Source organism: Gossypium hirsutum, chromosome D04, assembly GCF_007990345.1.
Source record: "Gossypium hirsutum isolate 1008001.06 chromosome D04, Gossypium_hirsutum_v2.1, whole genome shotgun sequence".
Taxonomy (NCBI): domain Eukaryota; kingdom Viridiplantae; phylum Streptophyta; class Magnoliopsida; order Malvales; family Malvaceae; genus Gossypium; species Gossypium hirsutum.
The window spans coordinates 3,826,514-3,845,437 of NC_053440.1; the positions used below are offsets into that span (position 1 = coordinate 3,826,514).

Consider the following 18,924-nt stretch of genomic DNA (forward strand, 5'->3'; position numbering starts at 1 on the left):
AGTCGTGAATCCGATTCCAGTGGACCAAGGTTCCCACCAGCAAACATCAAGTCCTCAGCCCTATGACTCAGAAACCTAAGAGAAACTGCAACGTTTGGAAGAGTAGTTTACTCAACAAGAGTGCCTCTTTAAAGAGCAACAAAAGCAATAACGTATCCTAGAACAAAGGAATTCCTAAAATAAACAACTCATTATTGAGCAAAGGGCTACACGAAAGGTTCCAGATGAGAGAGTTCGGTTTGCCAAAAAGATGAAGTTCAGTCCACCCTCCGCGGGGAGCAAGAGCACAACAATCTGGAAGACCTTTGTAGGAATAACACTGGCCTCCTGAAAATATCCCAGCATTCCCAAGGTAATCACAATATCTTCATGAAAGAACAACTCAAAACAAAAAATATTTTGAAGGAAGAAATATTTTTTAAATAATTTTAATAATTATTTTATAATTTTCTATATTTTTGAAATTTTTTATTTTTATTTTTGAATTTTTTTACAATTTTTAAGTAATCTTAATATTTTTTTTATAATTTTATAATTTTATAAAATTAAAAAAAAATAAAGTTAATTGCAACATGGCATATATGTGAACTGTGAAATCCGCATCTACCATAAATGCCAACAAAGTTATCATTAACTTTTCCATCTATTTCTAAACAATTTGACAAAAATAGAAAGTTCAAGGGTCAAATGAAGCTAAAAAAGAGGATAGAGACTAAAATGACTTTTTATATAGTTTAAGGACTAAAAAAATAATTATATCAATTTTTAATAGAACTTTAAACATAATATACCAATAATGTTGATTAAAGTGGTAATGACTTGTTGGAAGGGCTTACCTTCTAACACTTCTGACAACAACCTGAGTTTACCCTAAGAAAATAAAGATCTCTTTAATGGTAGTAGAATCTCCTATTTATTTTTAGACTTATCCAAGGCCATATATCTAATTAGTCTTGAACTAGAGTTTTTCAAATTCAATTCAATTTAGCTTGAATTACTATTTAATAATAAAAATATTTTTTTATATTCAATAATAAAGTATAAATTTATTTTTAATAGTTTGTTATTAAAATATAAAAATAATTTTTAATAGTTTAGTATTAAAACAAATTTAAGTCTATCTTTGGCAAGTGTTGATGACTTTAATCAAATAAACTCCTTTAATTTGTTATAAGAGTTTTTTTAAATTTAATTTTTATAATAAATTTGATATGGTTTCTTAGACATTATATAAATGAAAATAGAGATGGATACTTAATTGGATCATGATAAATCACATTATAATTGTTTTACATAATTAATCTCGCACCATAAAGAAAAGAGACTACCCACAAATCTAGATCTCAGCCTGCTTTGCCCAAAAGAAGCCCCAAAATGATAAGCCAAGAGAGGGCTTGCCTAAGAGGAACCTTGCTCGACTTAGAGACCAAGTGACCAATCCAAAATTTTGAGGAAATCTATCTAATACAGATTTAAGTTAAGCATAGTCGGGTCAAGTCCAATCATATCACATCCAACCACTTCCTATCAAGGTTCTCCATGACCTTTATAAAAGGTTTAATATCTTCTTTTTTTTGCCTGAAATTCTCGCTTTGCTCATTTTACTATTTTTTCCATTCGAAAAATGGTATTAAGCGGTTATAAAATCCTATTCCTCTTCTTTTCTTTCAGTAGCGTAGATAGCACCAAAAGATTATCTAAGAAACCTGCCCTTACTTTGATGGCTCATGCTTCTCCCAGGCCATGTATTGTGGAATTCAATAAATTGGTAGGGACTGTTTTGGGAATGAAAGATCATGCGATTGTTGTTTCTGTCCGTAAACAAATGGAATTGTTAGGAATATCCCGTGATGCTTATACTCTCAACTTTGATTGCTCAACTTTGCATCAAAGGTAAATAAAGGCTACCTAAATCCATGTGTGTTTGGACTTTGGACCAATAACTGAAATGAGATGCTCGGGTATGTAATATAATTATTGTATTCTTCAGCTAAATGTTTCCCACCCAGAATTTGAATTGAACTCCACTGGGAAAATACAAGCAAATGCACAACTCCAAAAATGATTGAGCAATACAAATAACCCAACCCAACTTCATTGTTTTCCTCCTGCTAGGTTTTCTATAGTTTCAGTTACAAACACATTCAACCACCTGCATTCACAAACACAGTTCAAAACAAAATGCAATCATTTAAAAGAACTTGTGGCATTTAAAGACATCTAGTATACAGAAATGTGTACCTGCAATCACTGAATATCATCATTTTCACACTTTCAGAGCAGCTTTGTGAACCATGGTTTCTTTGTGTATTTGGTGGCAACTCTTCTCAACAAGATCAAGAAGTTTTTCCAAGTTCACAGCCCATGAGTTGAGAATTTCATTGCTATCCTTTGCTACCTGGAAGCACACTATTCCCATTGGCCGGTCAATCTTCGCTACCAGTGCCTTTGACACAACCATTTCAGATAGATGCTTCTCAGCTTCCTGGATTGAAGTCAGGATGGAAACAGCATTAGTCTCTTTCATTCTGTATTTCAAACAAAAGCCTAGGTAACTACTGAGAAGGAAGCATGCAAACCTCGACAGTGAGACACAACAACTCTGCCAGTCTCTTCAATGTAATCCTTGAGTAGTACCTTGAAACAACAAGGATATTCTGAAAAAGAGCACCAATTTGGTTGCTGGTGAGAAATAGATAAGAAATTAGCTAGTGGACAAAACCATATAACAGGAAGGAGGGTGCCAAATTACATGCTCAATAATTCGCTGTTTCAAATCTTCTGCAGCTTTGTCACCCAAAGAACCTCCAAGCATGTTCTTCTCATTCTCAAATTCATCCTCATAAGAATTCCAAAGGGATGTCCACTGGATGACCTCCATTGTAACCAACTGTTTCAACAGCAACCTACCACGCAAGATTCAACAATTTGTGGTTGAGCATTCGGATTGAAGATCATTTTACAGACCTACATAGAGCTTGGTATTTTCACAAGTACTAAATTCACCAAGGACATACCTAAATTTTGGAATCTCAGAAAGATTCTTATCCTCCAATGTGGAATTAAGAAGGCTTGACTGCATTGGATCATGTGGAGCCAGGATTAAGTACCAACAGATTTTTCTCAAGACCTGCAAGGAATAACATATATGAGAACAGCTCAACAACATGGAAAGGGGATATATTGAGATGTGCTTTACCGGTATCCATTGAGACGGGTTTTCCCTGATGGAAGGAATCTCGTATATTGCCTTATAGCAACGACAAATTTCAAGATAGTCATTGTTATGGAAGTAATACCTGCAGAGAAAAGGAAAACATATTGTAAGATAAATACAACCACATAGCAGCAGAGGAAGTTATTCACAAATTCATTTCACCTCCAACCACTTTGCACTTTGATGGGCTCTACGGTGAAATGAAGACACTGTGATTCTCATTCTTGCACCAAATACAGACAAACTTATATCCTATTACAGTTTGTAAATTTTAAGGATCTATTTTTCAAATAACAATAGGCTTTTTTCCTTGAATTATCTCCAGGTTTAAGTTTCCATGAAAGATAAAAGATTTCTAGCCCAAAAAAAGTAGAAAGAAAATTTTTCATCATCTTGAAAATAAGGATCAACCCTTGCACCAATAAGACATCAGAAATAACAAGCAACAGAAGCAAAACATTCACTATGGTCTTTTGCAGATTTCATCATAGACAGAAATGCCACATTAAGCAATCTAACTTGTGGTCCTTTCTATTATCAGCTCACATCAGTTTTTTTTTTTTTGGGGGGGGGAGGGGGGATTAGATTTTCTCTTCGTGATTCTTACAAGCTTTGGACAAAAGGTGCATGTAACTTAATTGAGCCCCAAGAAAACATTCAATTTATATAAACATAAAATTTTCATTACAATCGAACCACATCCCAATTATTCCAATCACTTGAATGTGTATTTGATAAGACAACTACACAGACTAACCAACTTGAGAACATATTTCCACATAGCATTCTTTTTTCCCAAATCAATATTGGGTTTTGACAACCTTTACCCATCTACCCCCCCCCCCCCCAAAAAAAAAAAGAAGAAAAAGAGTGGAAAAGGAAAAGATACACATCAACAATTAAGTTCTGAGGTTAAGCTCAGAAAGCATAAATATTTGTGTGACTAGGTATTTACATAAAATCTATACCATTCTAACAAGATACAAAAAGTAATCAAGAAACTTTAAACCTTTCAATAATGATTATCAAAATTCAACCAAATTGTTTACAAGAAAATTGACCATGAAAAGTTGATTGTTTGTGAGCAAAGAGGGAAATACCGTATCATCAGTTCATAGTAGATACGCTTCAATTCCAATAGTGAAGGTATATCAGCTGGAGGCTCCTCTACAACATTGTCACCTTCTTTCGGTTTCTTCTTTTCCTTTGAGCTGTCAATATCAAAAACTCTAGGGCTAATCTTCCTTGAAAGAATTTGAGCACGAACATAATCCTGACGATCTAAGCAGAGGCGAACCTGCAAATTTAATTATAAACCATTTGACAGAATTATCATTGCATCTATAAGATAAGATAAGATTAACAAAAAGGGGTGATGATCAAAATAAGATGCCCATACTTGTTCAAGGATGAAGGCGATTTTCTCAGTTTTGGCCATGGCACCAAAAGTTTCCACCTACAGTTCAGACCAATCAAATAGTAAGAAAGGGGGGGATAAATGCAAAGATCCAGGAAGCTATCATCTTACTATAGTGGAAACTTACAGCAACTTCTTGCATTAAATCTGCAGCTTCAGCAATAAGGCCCTGTTCTTCTTTAATCTTTGCAAGTTTCTTGATCAATCTTGCTCTCTCAATTTCAACATAAATCTAGAGAAGGAAAAAGTTTGTTTAGACAAAAAATTACACCAATAGACAGCTTGTATCAGATAACCCAAAAGAACATAACATCAGAACTCACTTTTCCAGCAGACACACTGTTCAGGGTCTTGATTAGCTCTATACGAGTTTCGAGATCTGGTGTTTCATCAATGTACTGCATTGCTTGTTGAACCATTGCAGTTACTGCCTGGATAGTGCAGATAAACAAAGAGCTCATTAACAATAGTAATGCTAATCGATATAACCTCCCAGATGTTGCTCTAATAGTAGGTAGAAAATTTTAGAAGACATTGGAAAACACTTAATCAAATCGAATGAATGTAGCAATATGTCAACATTTCTGGCAAAACTAATTTACAATACTAACAAGGGGCAGGAATTTAAAATGCAGTCACGTGCATTTTTGGTCGAGTTACACTTATCGTGCTTGAAAATGTAACGGGTGCTATTGTGGTAGTAAACTTTTAATTTTGCACAATTTATTTGTATAACAAAATAATTATAACTATAATCATATAATCTTATTTTAGATCATTTTTAAAACAATTTATTGCATTCTATAATTTTTTATTCATAAGGAAAATTAAAATTGTTTATATTAATTATAAAATATTATAGTGAAATATTCATACTCATAATATCAAAATAAATATAATCATAAATATATATTATGATATTTATTTCATTATTAAAAGTAAAATCTAGTTAATATTTATTTATTTTTTAATCTTAAGAAAGGTAAATTATGAAACGTAAAACTCTTTAAATAATTTAACCTTTAGCACATTAATTCATTTGACATTTTTACATAAATTAATATTAATTTAAAATATAATGGTGTCATTTTTAATTATTGTTTAATGTTACAAGGTTGGTCACGCTTCTTGGGCCTTCTTAATCGCTTAACACTTGCCAAGGCTTCAATTGACGCTATATACTTTTTAATATCTTCCCTCGTCTGTTTAACTGAGAATTGTAGCTTCTTTAGATTATTCTTTGCGGCTTTGGGGACAAGATTAATATTAATCACTGCAGGCTGAACAGTGGATGCTTGGGGTGGTTGAGTAGCTTAAGAAGAGCAAAGGGGAAATAGCCTCTGCAACAAGTAGCCACTAGCATTTCATAAAGTGGGGAAATATTGAAGCTTCATAAAGAGGGATGTGGCCTTTATAAGAGAAATCGAGGTTGGTAGCTCAAGAACTGCAAAGGTGAAGAAATGATAATGGTGAAGGCCAAAGAAATAAGTAATTTAGGGAAGCGTAGCCATTAGCAAGCTGGGCAATGTTGACTTATTGAAGAGTGAGCCAAGCCAACAGAAGGATGAATAGTGAGAAGGGCAGGATGTAAAGGCAACATAGATTTCTGGAAACCAGAAAAAATTTAGCTCCATGGTAAGCTGGCAAGATGTGTTGTCTATTAATAGCAACTGAAACTTGAACTGGTCAGCAACTAAATGTTTTTTAGGGCATACAACAATAGTACACTTGTGACAGAGGTAGCATTTATAGTTTGTTGAAACCGATCTTCATTTATTATTCAAATTTACTAACAAATATAACTAGATTGCATGAAAAGTTAGCATCAATTAACTGGAATCTACGGTGGTATTATACTAATATGAACTAATAAGGCTTGAGAATATGAAAATACAAATGGACTAAAAACATCAGAGCTAGTCTATAAGATTCCTTATTAATATTTATCAAAACAAAAGCTTCCTACTACATAACTGTGCAAATAAATAAGCATAAATAAACATTTCATGTCAATAGGTAGAAAATAAAAGAGCACAATCAAGCAAGGAAAGCTAGGAGAAACAAAGAGAGACCAATTAAGAATTAGTAGTCCAATTTACTATTTTCTTTTTATTAACTCTTACTCCTTTCATATCAGTATAGCAGCAGTTGCACATTCAAGCAACAACAGGCTAGGAGGTAAACAAAGAGAGAGAGGTGAGAATGGAACTGTTTCACTAGTTAGGATTATCAGAAACTGATAAACAATTTAGCATTCGATTCACTATCTTCCTTCTTATTAACTCTTTCCCTTTCATCTCAGTATATCACCAGACACGATTCTCATCTTGAATCTATCTGAACTGAGACTTTGAACTTTTTTTCTTTGTTCAATCTTTCTTGAACTTAAACTATACTAGCAAAAATAAGTAAAATTTTACTAGAGTTAATAGGCGAGTTATCTACTCTAAAGAAGGTTCACAAATATGGTTCACAAATATATATAAACGGCCTTCTCTTCATATAATGTATGAATATCAAGTTCCATGCCTAGCTGCTATTCATTATAATAGAAAAGCAACAAAACTATTGTTTAAACACAAAAAACAACAATTTATTTCAGCTAAATATAAGTATGAAATGTGAAGCATTTCAATACACCCGCATCTCAAATAACAATTAGAACCATTAAATGATCATTTAAAGCAACAAAATCACCAAAAATTCAGAAAAGAAAAGAAAAGAAAAAAAGAACCCTAAAAGTTCCCTGAAATAGCCGCCTCCACATAATCAATTTTGGTCAAGAGAAAACGTCAAAAATTAATTACCTGCTTAAGTTGACCTCGTTTCTTGGACAAATTAACGATTTGTTCGTTGAGAGACTTCCAATCTTTAGCTTCAAAGCAAAGCAGCAAAATGTCAGTAACCGCTTTCTTGGTTCCAGCGACATCGCCGGCGAAGCGCATCTGCTTCTCAACATTAAGCAACTGGTCGATCGCCGCCTCCAAATTTCCGTTTTTAACCTCCTGTAAGATCTCCCAAATGAAAAAGGAAAATTGGTGAGAATTTGGAGTAGAAAAAAATGGAGATTTCAGATCTGAAGAGAAAAGAAGGGACGATTAATAACGGAAGGTTTACCATAGCTTCAGGCTTCAGATGACAAAACCCAGCGGCAAGAAAATGAAAATCCAAACTCTGTTTTTGCTTTAGTTGAGGAAATAACAAGAAAAGCAGATTTTAAATCCGAACCGGACAACCATGTCAAAACGGGTTCTAATTTTTTCTATTTGGTACATATGGAATACAAGGTTTTTTCGCTAATTTTTATAACTATGCTGAAAAAAAGAGAAGAAAATAGGCAGAAATTTTTAAAATTTATCTATTTATATTAATTTTGAAGAGAGAATAAAAATCGACAATTATTCCAACTATAATTTTTCCAACCGTTAAAAGATACTAATAATCAACCTCAATGTGCGCACGAATATGAAGACGATGAGGAGTCACCAACCCAAATAGTGCGACGGAATTTAGGCGTGCTCGACGCTCACCCGATTGTGGCATACATTCGGGACACCAATGATTATGTTATTTTTAATTTTCCCAAGTTGTATAAATTATTTTTCATCCCAAATGTACACTTATTTACAATATACAAAATAAATTATTAACTTAGTTTGTTTTGTAATAATATACAAAAATTTTTGTACTTAAATAACACTATAATAATTACAACTTAGCAAGTAAATACCTCTAAAATAGTAACAAAATTAATAATAAAATAAGAGTTATATATCCAAATAAAAAAATAGTAGCAATATAATAACAACAAAATGGCAGCAAACAACAGTGAAGAATTTTAAGCAAATTCGGGTCGGATAGGGCCCAAAAGATCTTACCCGAGCCCCGACTCGTTTAGAAAACGAGCATTATTTTTTGTTCAAACCCATTTTTCACATCTATATTTTTGCTCAAACCCTCTCACATTAGGTCTACTCCCATTAAAAGCTCTAACATAAGTCTGACATGATTTATTTTTGACAAGTGAACCAATCATTAAATACCACATAACATAATTTACCACATCATAAATGTTGTATATTACTTCAAATGATTAAAATATAATTTGCCCAATACTAATTTTTAACTAAAATAAAAGAAAAATAATAATTAAATAGTTGAAAAAATACATAAATCTGAACTCATCTCTTTCCTCAAATTTTAACTTAGAATTAAAAAAAAACATAAAAAAACTTTGATAGAAGAAGAAACCCCATTTAGAGAAATCGATAAACTGTCTAAAAAGAAAATATTTAATCTTTTTGAGTCTTAAATTTGACCTATTGAAGAGGGAAGTTCTGAAAGTCGCACAGAAAGAAGTTAGAGAAATCTTTATAGTTATGAAATATTTGAAGATTCATGCTTTGAATTGATTGTTTGAAGGGAAAATGGAAACCCCATCAAAGATCTCACTTAAAGAATGGATCTCAAAGTCAATTCCACTCATCAAAGATCTCACTCTACTTTCCCTCGATGTTCATGCTTCTCGAGGAACGTGACAAAGCTTGTTGCTTAGAAGAAAGGTTCAACTTTATTTTGGTACTCCTCTCCTTTGTGAAGAGAGAGTAGAAACAATGACACCGTTAATGGTGACAACATCAACAGAGGAGATGTAAGAGGAGGAGGAGCTCTCAAAAGAAGAGGGAACGTTGAGCCAATTGCCATCAATTTCCTTCAAAGAGGAGGTGGTTGATGTCTCAATTTTTAGGGTTAAACATTTTTTTTAAGAAAATGGTTAAATTCATTGGGGGATTAAAATGATAATTTTTTTTATTTTACTTAAATTTAAAAATTTAGAAATAATTCTATGTTAGATTTCCTTATATTTCCATTTGAGTTTTTAATAGAATAATTGTTAGAGTAACTTCTATGTTGTTCTATATCTCCATGAATCTAGGAACTTTTGATTGCATTGTATTATTTGGTCTACGTACCAGAATTGATAACATTCGAGATTATGTAATATTATACGCAAAAGATTTTTTTTTGGTTCTCTTGGCTTTATGTCTCTTATCTTTAAGAGGTCTTCCTCCATTAACAAATCTTTTCAAAAAACTCTAATTATTCTGGTGTGGATGGCAAATAGACTTATATTTATTGGTTCCATAGTACTCCTTACAAGCATTGTTTCTACCTATTATTATCTAAAAACAATCAAATTATTAATGACTAGACGAAACCAAGAAATAACCTCTCACGTGCGAGATTATAGAAGATTCCTTTTAAGATCAAATAATTCTATCGAAATGAATATAATTATATATATATATATGATAGTCTCTACTATAATAAACTATGTAAAGTAAATACCTATTTAAAATAACTTTTTTATGGTTAAATGATTATCGGTGTAGTTTACCGGCAATAATTCATCAAATACAAATCGGACAAATGATAGGGATGAAGTTTTTTTTTTTCTATATGTTTATGATCTACCATGATTGGATCCCCATCAAATGTGGGGCCTCAACTACCAACATATAAATGGCTTGTAATGCAACTTTTGACTTTTGTACAGTTTGAAAAGAGGGCATTGAAGAAAATAAAGGTAAAAATATCTCACACATCCCTCCCAATTTTAATATTAAGCAAATTGTTTTTTTTTAACTTGAAATAATTTAATCCCGTCAATTTTGAAAGTAAGTAACTAAAGACATTTAATTATGACATCAATATTTTCTGCTAATTTTATATCATTTTGATTGGTATAATAACAAATTCAATTCTCGATGTTTATATATTTGTGTAAATATTGACAGAATATGTAATGTTAGGTGCTACATTTGCTAAATCAAGACTAAGTTGATAGAATTTATAAATATTGCGAGTTAAATTTACTAAATCAAGACTAAATTGACAGAATGTGTAAACTTTAAAGGCAAAATTTGTTAAAAAAACATAACAAAAAACATTAATATTGTAATTAATTGTCCTTAGTTGCTCACTTTTAAAATTCAGAGGGATTAAATTGCTCTGATTTTTCAGAGGGACTAATTTGCTCCATAGCAAAATTGAGAGGGAGCAGAGAGTTATTTTTTCCTAAAATAAATGTTTTGGAAAAGTAATGGGTGCTTTCTCTGAACTTAGCTGAACGAACCTCGTATGAGTTCCTTTGTAACATGTTATTAGGTTAAGCAGGTTACCCTCCTCCATTGACGGACAAATTATCATATGACAAGACAAGTACTTGTCTAGATTGAAAGGGAAGTCAACTAAGGAACCTAACTCAAGCTGTAGCTAATATATTATGATGCATGGATTTACCATATTAATAGAGTTGAAACCTGATTGAAGAAGGAAGCAGGAAATTAGAAATCTAATAGTTATATTATGACAGATCACCAGCAGAGGATTCATCCTGTGGTGGACGTCGAAGCACCAGCTCCGTCGACGCCTTTGGTGCCTCATGGATCGGCTACATCGGAGAAAGGCAGCCCGATTCAACAGCGTCCACTACAACGAACCATTCCGGTGAGGCCGCCACCACCACCACCAAGGAAGCGAAGCTGTTGTTGCAAGTGCATATGTTGGACAGTTAGTCTCATTGTCGTCCTCCTCATAATCCTGGGTGCCACTATCGGCATTCTCTACCTTGTCTTCCGCCCCCAACTCCCCAAATACTCCATTGATAGCCTGAGAATAAGTGATTTGAGGCTCAACTTCGATATGACCTTGTATGCGAAATTCGACGTTAAGATCACGGCCAATAACCCCAACAAGAAAATCGGGATATACTACGAGAAAGGAGGGCGATTAAGCGTGTGGTATACAAACTCAAAGCTCTGTGAAGGGTCATTGCCAAAGTTCTACCAAGGTCACCAAAACATAACAAAGTTGGACGTGGTGTTAACCGGACAAACCCAGTCAGGAAGCACTTTGATGTCGGCCTTGCAAGAGCAGCAGCAAACAGGACAGATACCGTTGGATCTTAAGGTTCATGCACCTGTCGCAGTTAAACTAGGCAAGTTAAAGATGAGAAAGGTCAAGATCTTGGGAGAATGCAAATTGGTTGTTGATAGTTTATCTGCTAACAACATCATTAGCATTAAAGCCAGTAACTGCAAATTCAGATTGAAGCTTTAAATTATTCTCTTTATTTTTATTTTATTATTTTTTTTAAAGTTTACTTTGTATGTACTTACTGTTATGGAGCTTCCCAGTTTTCTGATGAGGTCTTTGTGCATGCCCTCCCTTTTTTTTTTTCTTAGTTTGTTTAATTTGGGTCAAAAATTGATTTTGCACTATCTTGATATACCATTCAAGTTGTTATCTGAAATTCATCTCTTCATGGATGTTTTTATGAAATAAATTTCTTGTGAGAATCATCATCATCATCATCATCATCCAGTTAGAGCTATGCATAAAAGAAAATTAACTTAAAGGAAAAATTTAAGTGGTAAAGCAGATTGCTTTTCTATTTTAGTGTAGTAGGTCAACAACTTGATTTCCCATTGAAAAACCAGCAGCAGAAATCGATTGGTGACGTGATGCAAGTCTGCCTATTAAAGTATATTTATTATACATTTTGTTGTTATAAAAGAAGAGTTCATTCTAACATATATACCAGCCATATCTGCTTTTACAATCTGAAGCATAAAGCTCAACATCTGAAAATAAACAACAAACTCTAGAGTTGAAATTATTAAGCAAACTATGATGGCTGCCCTATCTTGCTAGTGCATCTACGCAAAAGTTTCCTTCTCTAAAAACCTGGATTAGTCGACTACTTCGGAAGTTCTCCAATAAAATCCTCCCATCAATTACCAAGGTATGGAGAGATACGTTTGAACAATCACAATTTTCAATGAGACTTATGACAGAATTTGTAGAAAAACCAGCCATCTTCCTTCCGAGTCCCGATTAATAGCACCAGCACCAGTGTAAAAAAGAGTACACCACCGGTGTATCAAATATTCACCCAAATTTCTTTTACTTTTAAATTTTGTATTGTTGATTATGTCACAGTTGGCTAACTAGCAAGGTACTTTCATTCTTTGGGTAGATTTGTTGTTTATGACCATTCACTAATCTCTCAAAATTTCGTCATCTTGAATACACACCTCTCTAGACTTGAAATCAAAACAGCAACTTTGGTTTTATTTGATGTAGCATACACTATTTTAAAACATTGAACTGAAGATATGTATCAAATTTGATATTAATTATATATATTAATGTAATTAAGTTTTTGTTTGGGTATTATTCTCATATAAAAAATACTTATAAGGTGTAGTTAAGAAGAGAAAGAAACACGAAATTGAAAGAAGTTAATTTAAGGAACAAGTAGAGAAGGTCTAAAACAAAGATAAACCAACAACTAGAATGATGCTAAAAAAGAACAATAAACAACTAGAGGAACTTTGATTCTCTATTCAACGCCTCACCTATAATCATTTGATAGTGATCAAACGTCATTTCGTCTTCATCTTGCTATCTCAACCTCTACCGCTCGCTCTCACTCCCTTGCGTGTTGTCGACACCAATGAGAAGAAGAAGGAAGCTATACTTCCTTGATTGACGAATGAGTTTCTTCAAACTTGATTTATGATCCTAAGAAGGTATCAACCTTTGCATTTGTAGCCCTTGAAAGAAATTTCATGCAAATAGGTGGTTTAACCCCTGCAAGAGCAAGTATTGAACTCGGCAATGTCCATATACCGTCCCCACAGATGAGACCAGAGGCGACTGCCGGTGCGAATGCATCTGCCTTTGCCTTGTTTAGCTTTTCCCACACGAATAAGATCAAACTTCCTATGCACATATCAATGGCAAAGTATGGTCCGATATAGAAAGGTATTGCCATTGCCATTGGAAGTGGAATGAAGGATCCCCATTTCTTACCCATCATATCCTTCATTAAGTTTATCAAGATGGCTGCACCAAAGAACCCATAACAAAGTAGGAGACAGTTTTTTGGTAGAGCAGAGAAGCCCTGAACCCCCAATATCGCCATGTTGCGATAAACGATGGCGAAAGGAGCAGGATATTGACTGTCAGGGACACCAAAGTCATCGAATGCCTTGTAGAATAGCCAGAAGACACAAGGTGAAACGATGCAGCCCATGGCAGTGCCAATCACTTGGCTAACGAACATGGCTCTAGGAGAAGCCAGGGTGAGGTAACCAGTCTTAAAATCCTGCATTAGGTCGGAGGCTGTTGAAACAATGTTCATCATCACACCACACGCCGCGAGGCCTGCAAGGACTCCTCCATGTGAACCTGCCCAAGCTCCAATCGTAAAGATTGCTAGCTTACCGTAGGTGGAAGCGAGGGACCAATCAGTGAGTCCACATCCATATGCATTACAGAAAGCCAGTGTCGGTGCAAACACGTAGATGACCAATATGTAATACCATTTGAGATCGTGAAAGACGTGTGGAAGAGCGATGGTAGAGATGATAGCAATTGTGACATAACCTGCAATAGAAAACCATACAGGAATCTGATCTTTTAGAAATATTTCGGTCCGGCGCTGGTCATCATAGGATATCTTCTTTGAGGTATCAGAAGTACTAGGCCGGTTTGCAACGGGGAGAGATTGCTTGCATCGGACTTGCCGAAACAAGCCTGTAAGGGTTCTGCTAAACACCTTGAAGAAGTTGTACAGCCCATCACCTAGAATCATGGCAATTGCAATAAATACCTATATTCAGCCAAAAAAACCAAAAAGTCATCGAGTGTCAAATGTTAATGGGGAGGACAATGGTGGCAGAAAACTACATATATTGATGAACTTACAGGAAACCAACCTTGTAACCTTGTAGGCCATGCATATTGCTGGCGGGAATACCTGCAGGATACCAATCACCTTTTCTTGTTTCAATGAGAGGCCACATTAGACCCCATGAAAGTATTCCTCCTAGAAGCACCGATATGTTAATTATGTAGGGACAGATCATCCCTACTCCAACATACGTTGTTGAGAAATCAAAGTAAAACCTGATGAACATTAGCAAAGGAAGGCTTAGCACTCTTTACCAAACTATCAGTATAAATTAACTGATCTTACTCACTTGTTCTTATATGCTTTAATCCCAAATGTAGGGAAGTTAACAAATCCACAATCTTCCCCTGCAGTGAAAAACCATTGAAAGAAACCCCACAAGAAGCTGAAAGAAAAGAACTTGCCCAATGCTCTTACTTGCTTCCTACAAGTTTGAAAAGCATGAGACAGTTTAGGTTAGCTACAATTAGTTTATAAATTTAATTAGGAAAACAAAGAGAGTGAATTACTTTGCTAGCTTGGCCCCTTGAGGAGTGTGGAAGCTATTGATAAGATGTGCAGTTGCAGTACCACTTGGATATGTCAACTTGAAGTCTATGACCATTATCTGAGAAATGGAGGAGAATAGAACAATCCTGATTTATGTTGAAATTTGTCTATATGTATGTGTATAGTAGGGAGGGATAGAGCAAAGCAGAGTGTACCTTCCGAAGAGGGAGCACAGAGAAAAGACCAAGAAAGCTAACAACAAAGAGGAAGCCAATAATCCATCCAAGTGATGGATTCTTGAAACTACCGTTGTCATCTGATTGCTTGGCTATGCGTTCACTCATTCCAAACAGGTAACTCCCGAATCCTCCTGTTCGTATTTTCACCACATCAGTCTATTTTACCTAATATCAATTACTCCTAAACATACTATAAAATTATTATTATATTTTTCATTAGTTTTAAATTATCTATTATTCAAACTATTATTTATCATAAATATCAATTATTTACTAATTCTTAGATAATTTAAAATTTTTATTGTATAAAAAATTTATCATTATCTACTTTTACTACAATATTCTTCTTAATTAGTATCTAAATAAATTTCACAATAAATTTTAATTTCACTACTAAAGTTGGGTTTTCAGGTGATTCAACTCTATAGAATGATATTTTCTTCTGTTCAGGTTTTTATTAGAAAAAAATTAATTTCGATCCATGCAATTTTTAGAATAATTTGTCGTGTCTCTAAATATTTAGTAAAATATCCATTTTCTGACTTATAAACAGTGACAGATCTTGAGACTAAGTTTTTGAGGGGCCTAGTAAAATTTTAAAATATTTTAGGAGTTTAATGATAATTTTTTTAAGAAAATTAGGGTCTGATTGAAATTTTTGTGAGATTAATGAGAATTTTCAAAAACAAATAGGAGAGCTTAATTAAAATTTCAAAAGAATTCAAAGGTATAATAAGAATTTTCAAAAATTTGAGGGTTCTAATTAAAATTTTCTAAATTTTTTTCTAAAAAAAAATCTAGATTTCCCAAAATTTTGGGTGCCAAGTCCCCAACCCAAAAGGATCCGCTCTTGCTTATAAGTATATATATATAGAGAGAGAGAGAGAGAGTTAGGCTGCTTTCATTCATTGTTTGCAAGATAATTTTGATTCTATCCTATTAGACTTAAAAAGTTGTAAATTGTCCTCTGCCTAACCTATACAACAGCTAAAATAATAGTAAAAGAAAATTTATTTCTTAGTTGGGAGGAGGAGTTACGTTCTACAAAATCCTAAACACAACATATTTACTACATAGAAAATATATACGCACCGCTGAAGGCGATACCGGAGGAGGCAACCACACAGGTCTGAATAACAGTGTTTTCCTGCCTGGTGAAAGGCTGTTTGAGAAGACCAGATTTTTGGAGTATCTTGGTCCATGTCTTGACAAAGAAGAACCCCAACAAGCCAGCCGAGACATTGAGGGAAGGGATAATCCCGGTCGTTAAGTTGAGCTTCATCACTATGAAACTGAACATTATGCTTAACAAAAAGCTGACACCAAAGGCCCTAATCGTCAGCTGGTTCTTCCACAATGGCACTTCCTGGCTCTGAAAGATCTCTTCCACCGACTTCTCACCACCTCCCTTCACCTCCTTCTTACCATTCTTCTCATATTCTCCTTCTTCTGCGTTGATTCCATTATTTACCCTTTCTTCATCCATTTCCTCTACTTCAGGATCCAAAACCAATCTCTACCCTCTTCTTAAATGGAGACAGAGTTTTATAGGCAAAAATAGGGTTGGACGTAGGAATATACTAGTGAAAATGGAGGCGGTTGCTTTCACTTTATCACATACAGAGCGTGAAGCTTATTATTCAAACTGGAAATTTTGGTTGGTTTTGGACTCAAAGTTTCAACATTTTGGCTCCCACAGCCAATAGTTGTATATATTTGTTTTTTGGGAGTTAATGTGGTGACTTTGCTTATAGTCTTACGCATTTGATTGGTAGGAGTTTCATAGTCACCAAAATCTTTATTAATGAGGTTGTCAAACATGTGAGTGTGAAAGGGTAATCAACTAACTCTACACTTGGTTTGCCCGCAATTTGAGTAACACTACAAGTTGGTCTAACTTAAGTGTCCGACGGCGTGTAAGTAGGGTTTAAAGGAATCAATTGACTTCTCATATGAGTTGGGATCATTATCTTTTTTTTTTTTTACATATATATTTTCCAATATAAAGTTGTGATTATTTTATATCATTCACAAACTTCTATAAAATGCACATTTACGGTTCATTTTGTTTTGGCAAATTGAGTCTTTTTACAATAATTTGATCATTTCTAATGTGTATTTTTAGTCTATATGCTAACTCTTTTTTCTATTTACTATTTCAAATAATTTGACCCACCTTATTTTTAAAACATGTGATGACATGATATATACGTCTTGGCATTTCTTTGTCCAACAGTGAAGTAGTTTTTATATTCTACAAGTAGGATTAAGGGGTTGACAAGTGTGTCATATTAGTGTACTAAATGCTCTCCCATTTCACAAACATTTTATATTACCCTGTTTCTTTTTAAAACATTGATGGTCTGAACTAACTATTGTAATGTTAGTTTGGAGAGTGAATGTGGCAATGTACATATTTTAAGTTGGTAATTTTGATTTACAAAATTATGTTATATGTAATTATATTTTGAATTTAGGCATCGAATTTCTGTAAACATAAAACTAGATAAATAATGGGAAGAGTCATGTTTTGAGGGACACTTTCCAAATGGACTATGCATGAGGATTACCATTAGACTAATTGGTTAAGGAGTTTTTGAATGAGCTTGATTTGTAAATCAACCCTAGATGTATAAAATTTGAAATACAGTAGGATAATGTAGATAAATTAATGAAGATTGAAGTTGCCTTCCTATGCCTGTATAAAGGGGAGGGTACTTCTTTTGTTGATCACTGATTTTGAAAGCTAAACTTGTTTGATTGGGGAATATTTTGTTGGCCAATTCACTCTGTTGTTGGAGTGATTGTTCTCTTATTAAGTGAGGATGTTGGTGGGAGAGTGAGTGTAAATAATTGTATAATAATAAAGCTATAAACTTATTTTTTTGAGAGTTTAGATAGATTTAACTTAAACAGCTTGTTATATTGGGAAATTTTTTTATGAACCTTTTTTTATGAGCAACACTCTTCAAACGTAAGATTATATTTGAACTACATAAATAATCGTGGTCTCGTTCTTGTGCTTTTACTTTATTGTTCAACTCTGTAACTTTTAACTATCTAAACAATTGTTCCAACTTCTATTTCAACAACTAACTTGAATAAGTAGTCTACAATTATTTTTGTGAGAGTTTTGGTAGATTGGACTTAAATAATTTGTAGAATTGGGGAACTTTTTATATCTAAACTACGTAAATAATCTTGGTCTCATTCTTGTGTACTTTTGTTTCGGCAACTAACTTAAACTACTACAAACTAGTGTGTTTTCAATTAATATCATATCCTAACTCCAAACATACTTTGTGGGATCTTGAGCATAAGGTTTGCATTAATGGAGGCCATGAAGAAATCTTAGTCTGGTAACCACTTATGTTTATCAGTTTGCCGAATTATGTTGAAAAAGTTAATTTTTTTTCAAATTTGTTGATGTTGCATACACGTGAATTATAAAAGAATATGTATTTTTTAATATTTTTAAAATTTAAAAAATTAACTAAATGCTGACGTGTCATCTACATGTCAATCCACTTGTATGCCACATCAACAAGTTAACAAATGTTAACTTTTCCATCCATTTTGGAATGGTTTGACAAAAAATACAAGTTTAAAGGTTAAAAGAGATGAAAAATTAAATAAAAGGTTAATTTTTTTTAAATTAGAGGACCAAAAAAATCATTATGCCTTAAAATAAATTAAACCCAGTATTATTTAAATTAATTCAACATAATTCTTAGATTTAAATGTAAGTAATTATTCAATTATTATGACAAAAAGTTATCAATATAAAATTGATATAATT

The 18,924-nt window shown here is 33.5% G+C and overlaps 3 protein-coding genes across 4 annotated transcripts; 1 reads left to right on the plus strand and 2 right to left on the minus strand.

Moving 5' to 3' along the window:
* Window positions 1-1,962: 1,962 nt before the first annotated feature.
* On the minus strand, window positions 1,963-8,195 carry LOC107959404 (26S proteasome non-ATPase regulatory subunit 12 homolog A). Of its 2 annotated transcripts, XM_016895463.2 has the most exons (13): window positions 8,071-8,195; window positions 7,752-7,808; window positions 7,442-7,639; window positions 4,958-5,065; window positions 4,762-4,866; window positions 4,617-4,673; window positions 4,318-4,514; window positions 3,200-3,299; window positions 3,018-3,130; window positions 2,753-2,906; window positions 2,580-2,657; window positions 2,242-2,485; window positions 1,963-2,152 (listed from the first exon to the last, which is right to left on the minus strand). In XM_016895463.2, exons 2-12 carry the CDS (start codon window positions 7,752-7,754, stop codon window positions 2,267-2,269), a joined length of 1,332 nt encoding a protein of 443 aa, XP_016750952.1. In that variant the 5' UTR covers window positions 7,755-7,808; window positions 8,071-8,195; the 3' UTR covers window positions 1,963-2,152; window positions 2,242-2,266. The 2 variants fall into 2 exon arrangements, with proteins under 2 accessions (XP_016750952.1, XP_016750951.1); XM_016895462.2 differs by having other exon boundaries at window positions 7,752-8,166.
* Window positions 8,196-10,823: 2,628 nt separating this feature from the next.
* LOC107961394 (NDR1/HIN1-like protein 6) lies at window positions 10,824-11,841 on the plus strand. Its single transcript, XM_016897538.2, has one exon. It carries the CDS (start codon window positions 11,004-11,006, stop codon window positions 11,754-11,756), a length of 753 nt encoding a protein of 250 aa, XP_016753027.2. The 5' UTR covers window positions 10,824-11,003; the 3' UTR covers window positions 11,757-11,841.
* A 1,089-nt stretch (window positions 11,842-12,930) lies between these two features.
* On the minus strand, window positions 12,931-16,895 carry LOC107959406 (probable metal-nicotianamine transporter YSL5). The gene is made up of 6 exons (XM_016895464.2): window positions 16,218-16,895; window positions 15,102-15,256; window positions 14,907-15,004; window positions 14,687-14,821; window positions 14,423-14,612; window positions 12,931-14,316 (listed from the first exon to the last, which is right to left on the minus strand). Exons 1-6 carry the CDS (start codon window positions 16,609-16,611, stop codon window positions 13,216-13,218), a joined length of 2,073 nt encoding a protein of 690 aa, XP_016750953.2. The 5' UTR covers window positions 16,612-16,895; the 3' UTR covers window positions 12,931-13,215.
* Between the last annotated feature and the right edge of the window lie 2,029 nt (window positions 16,896-18,924).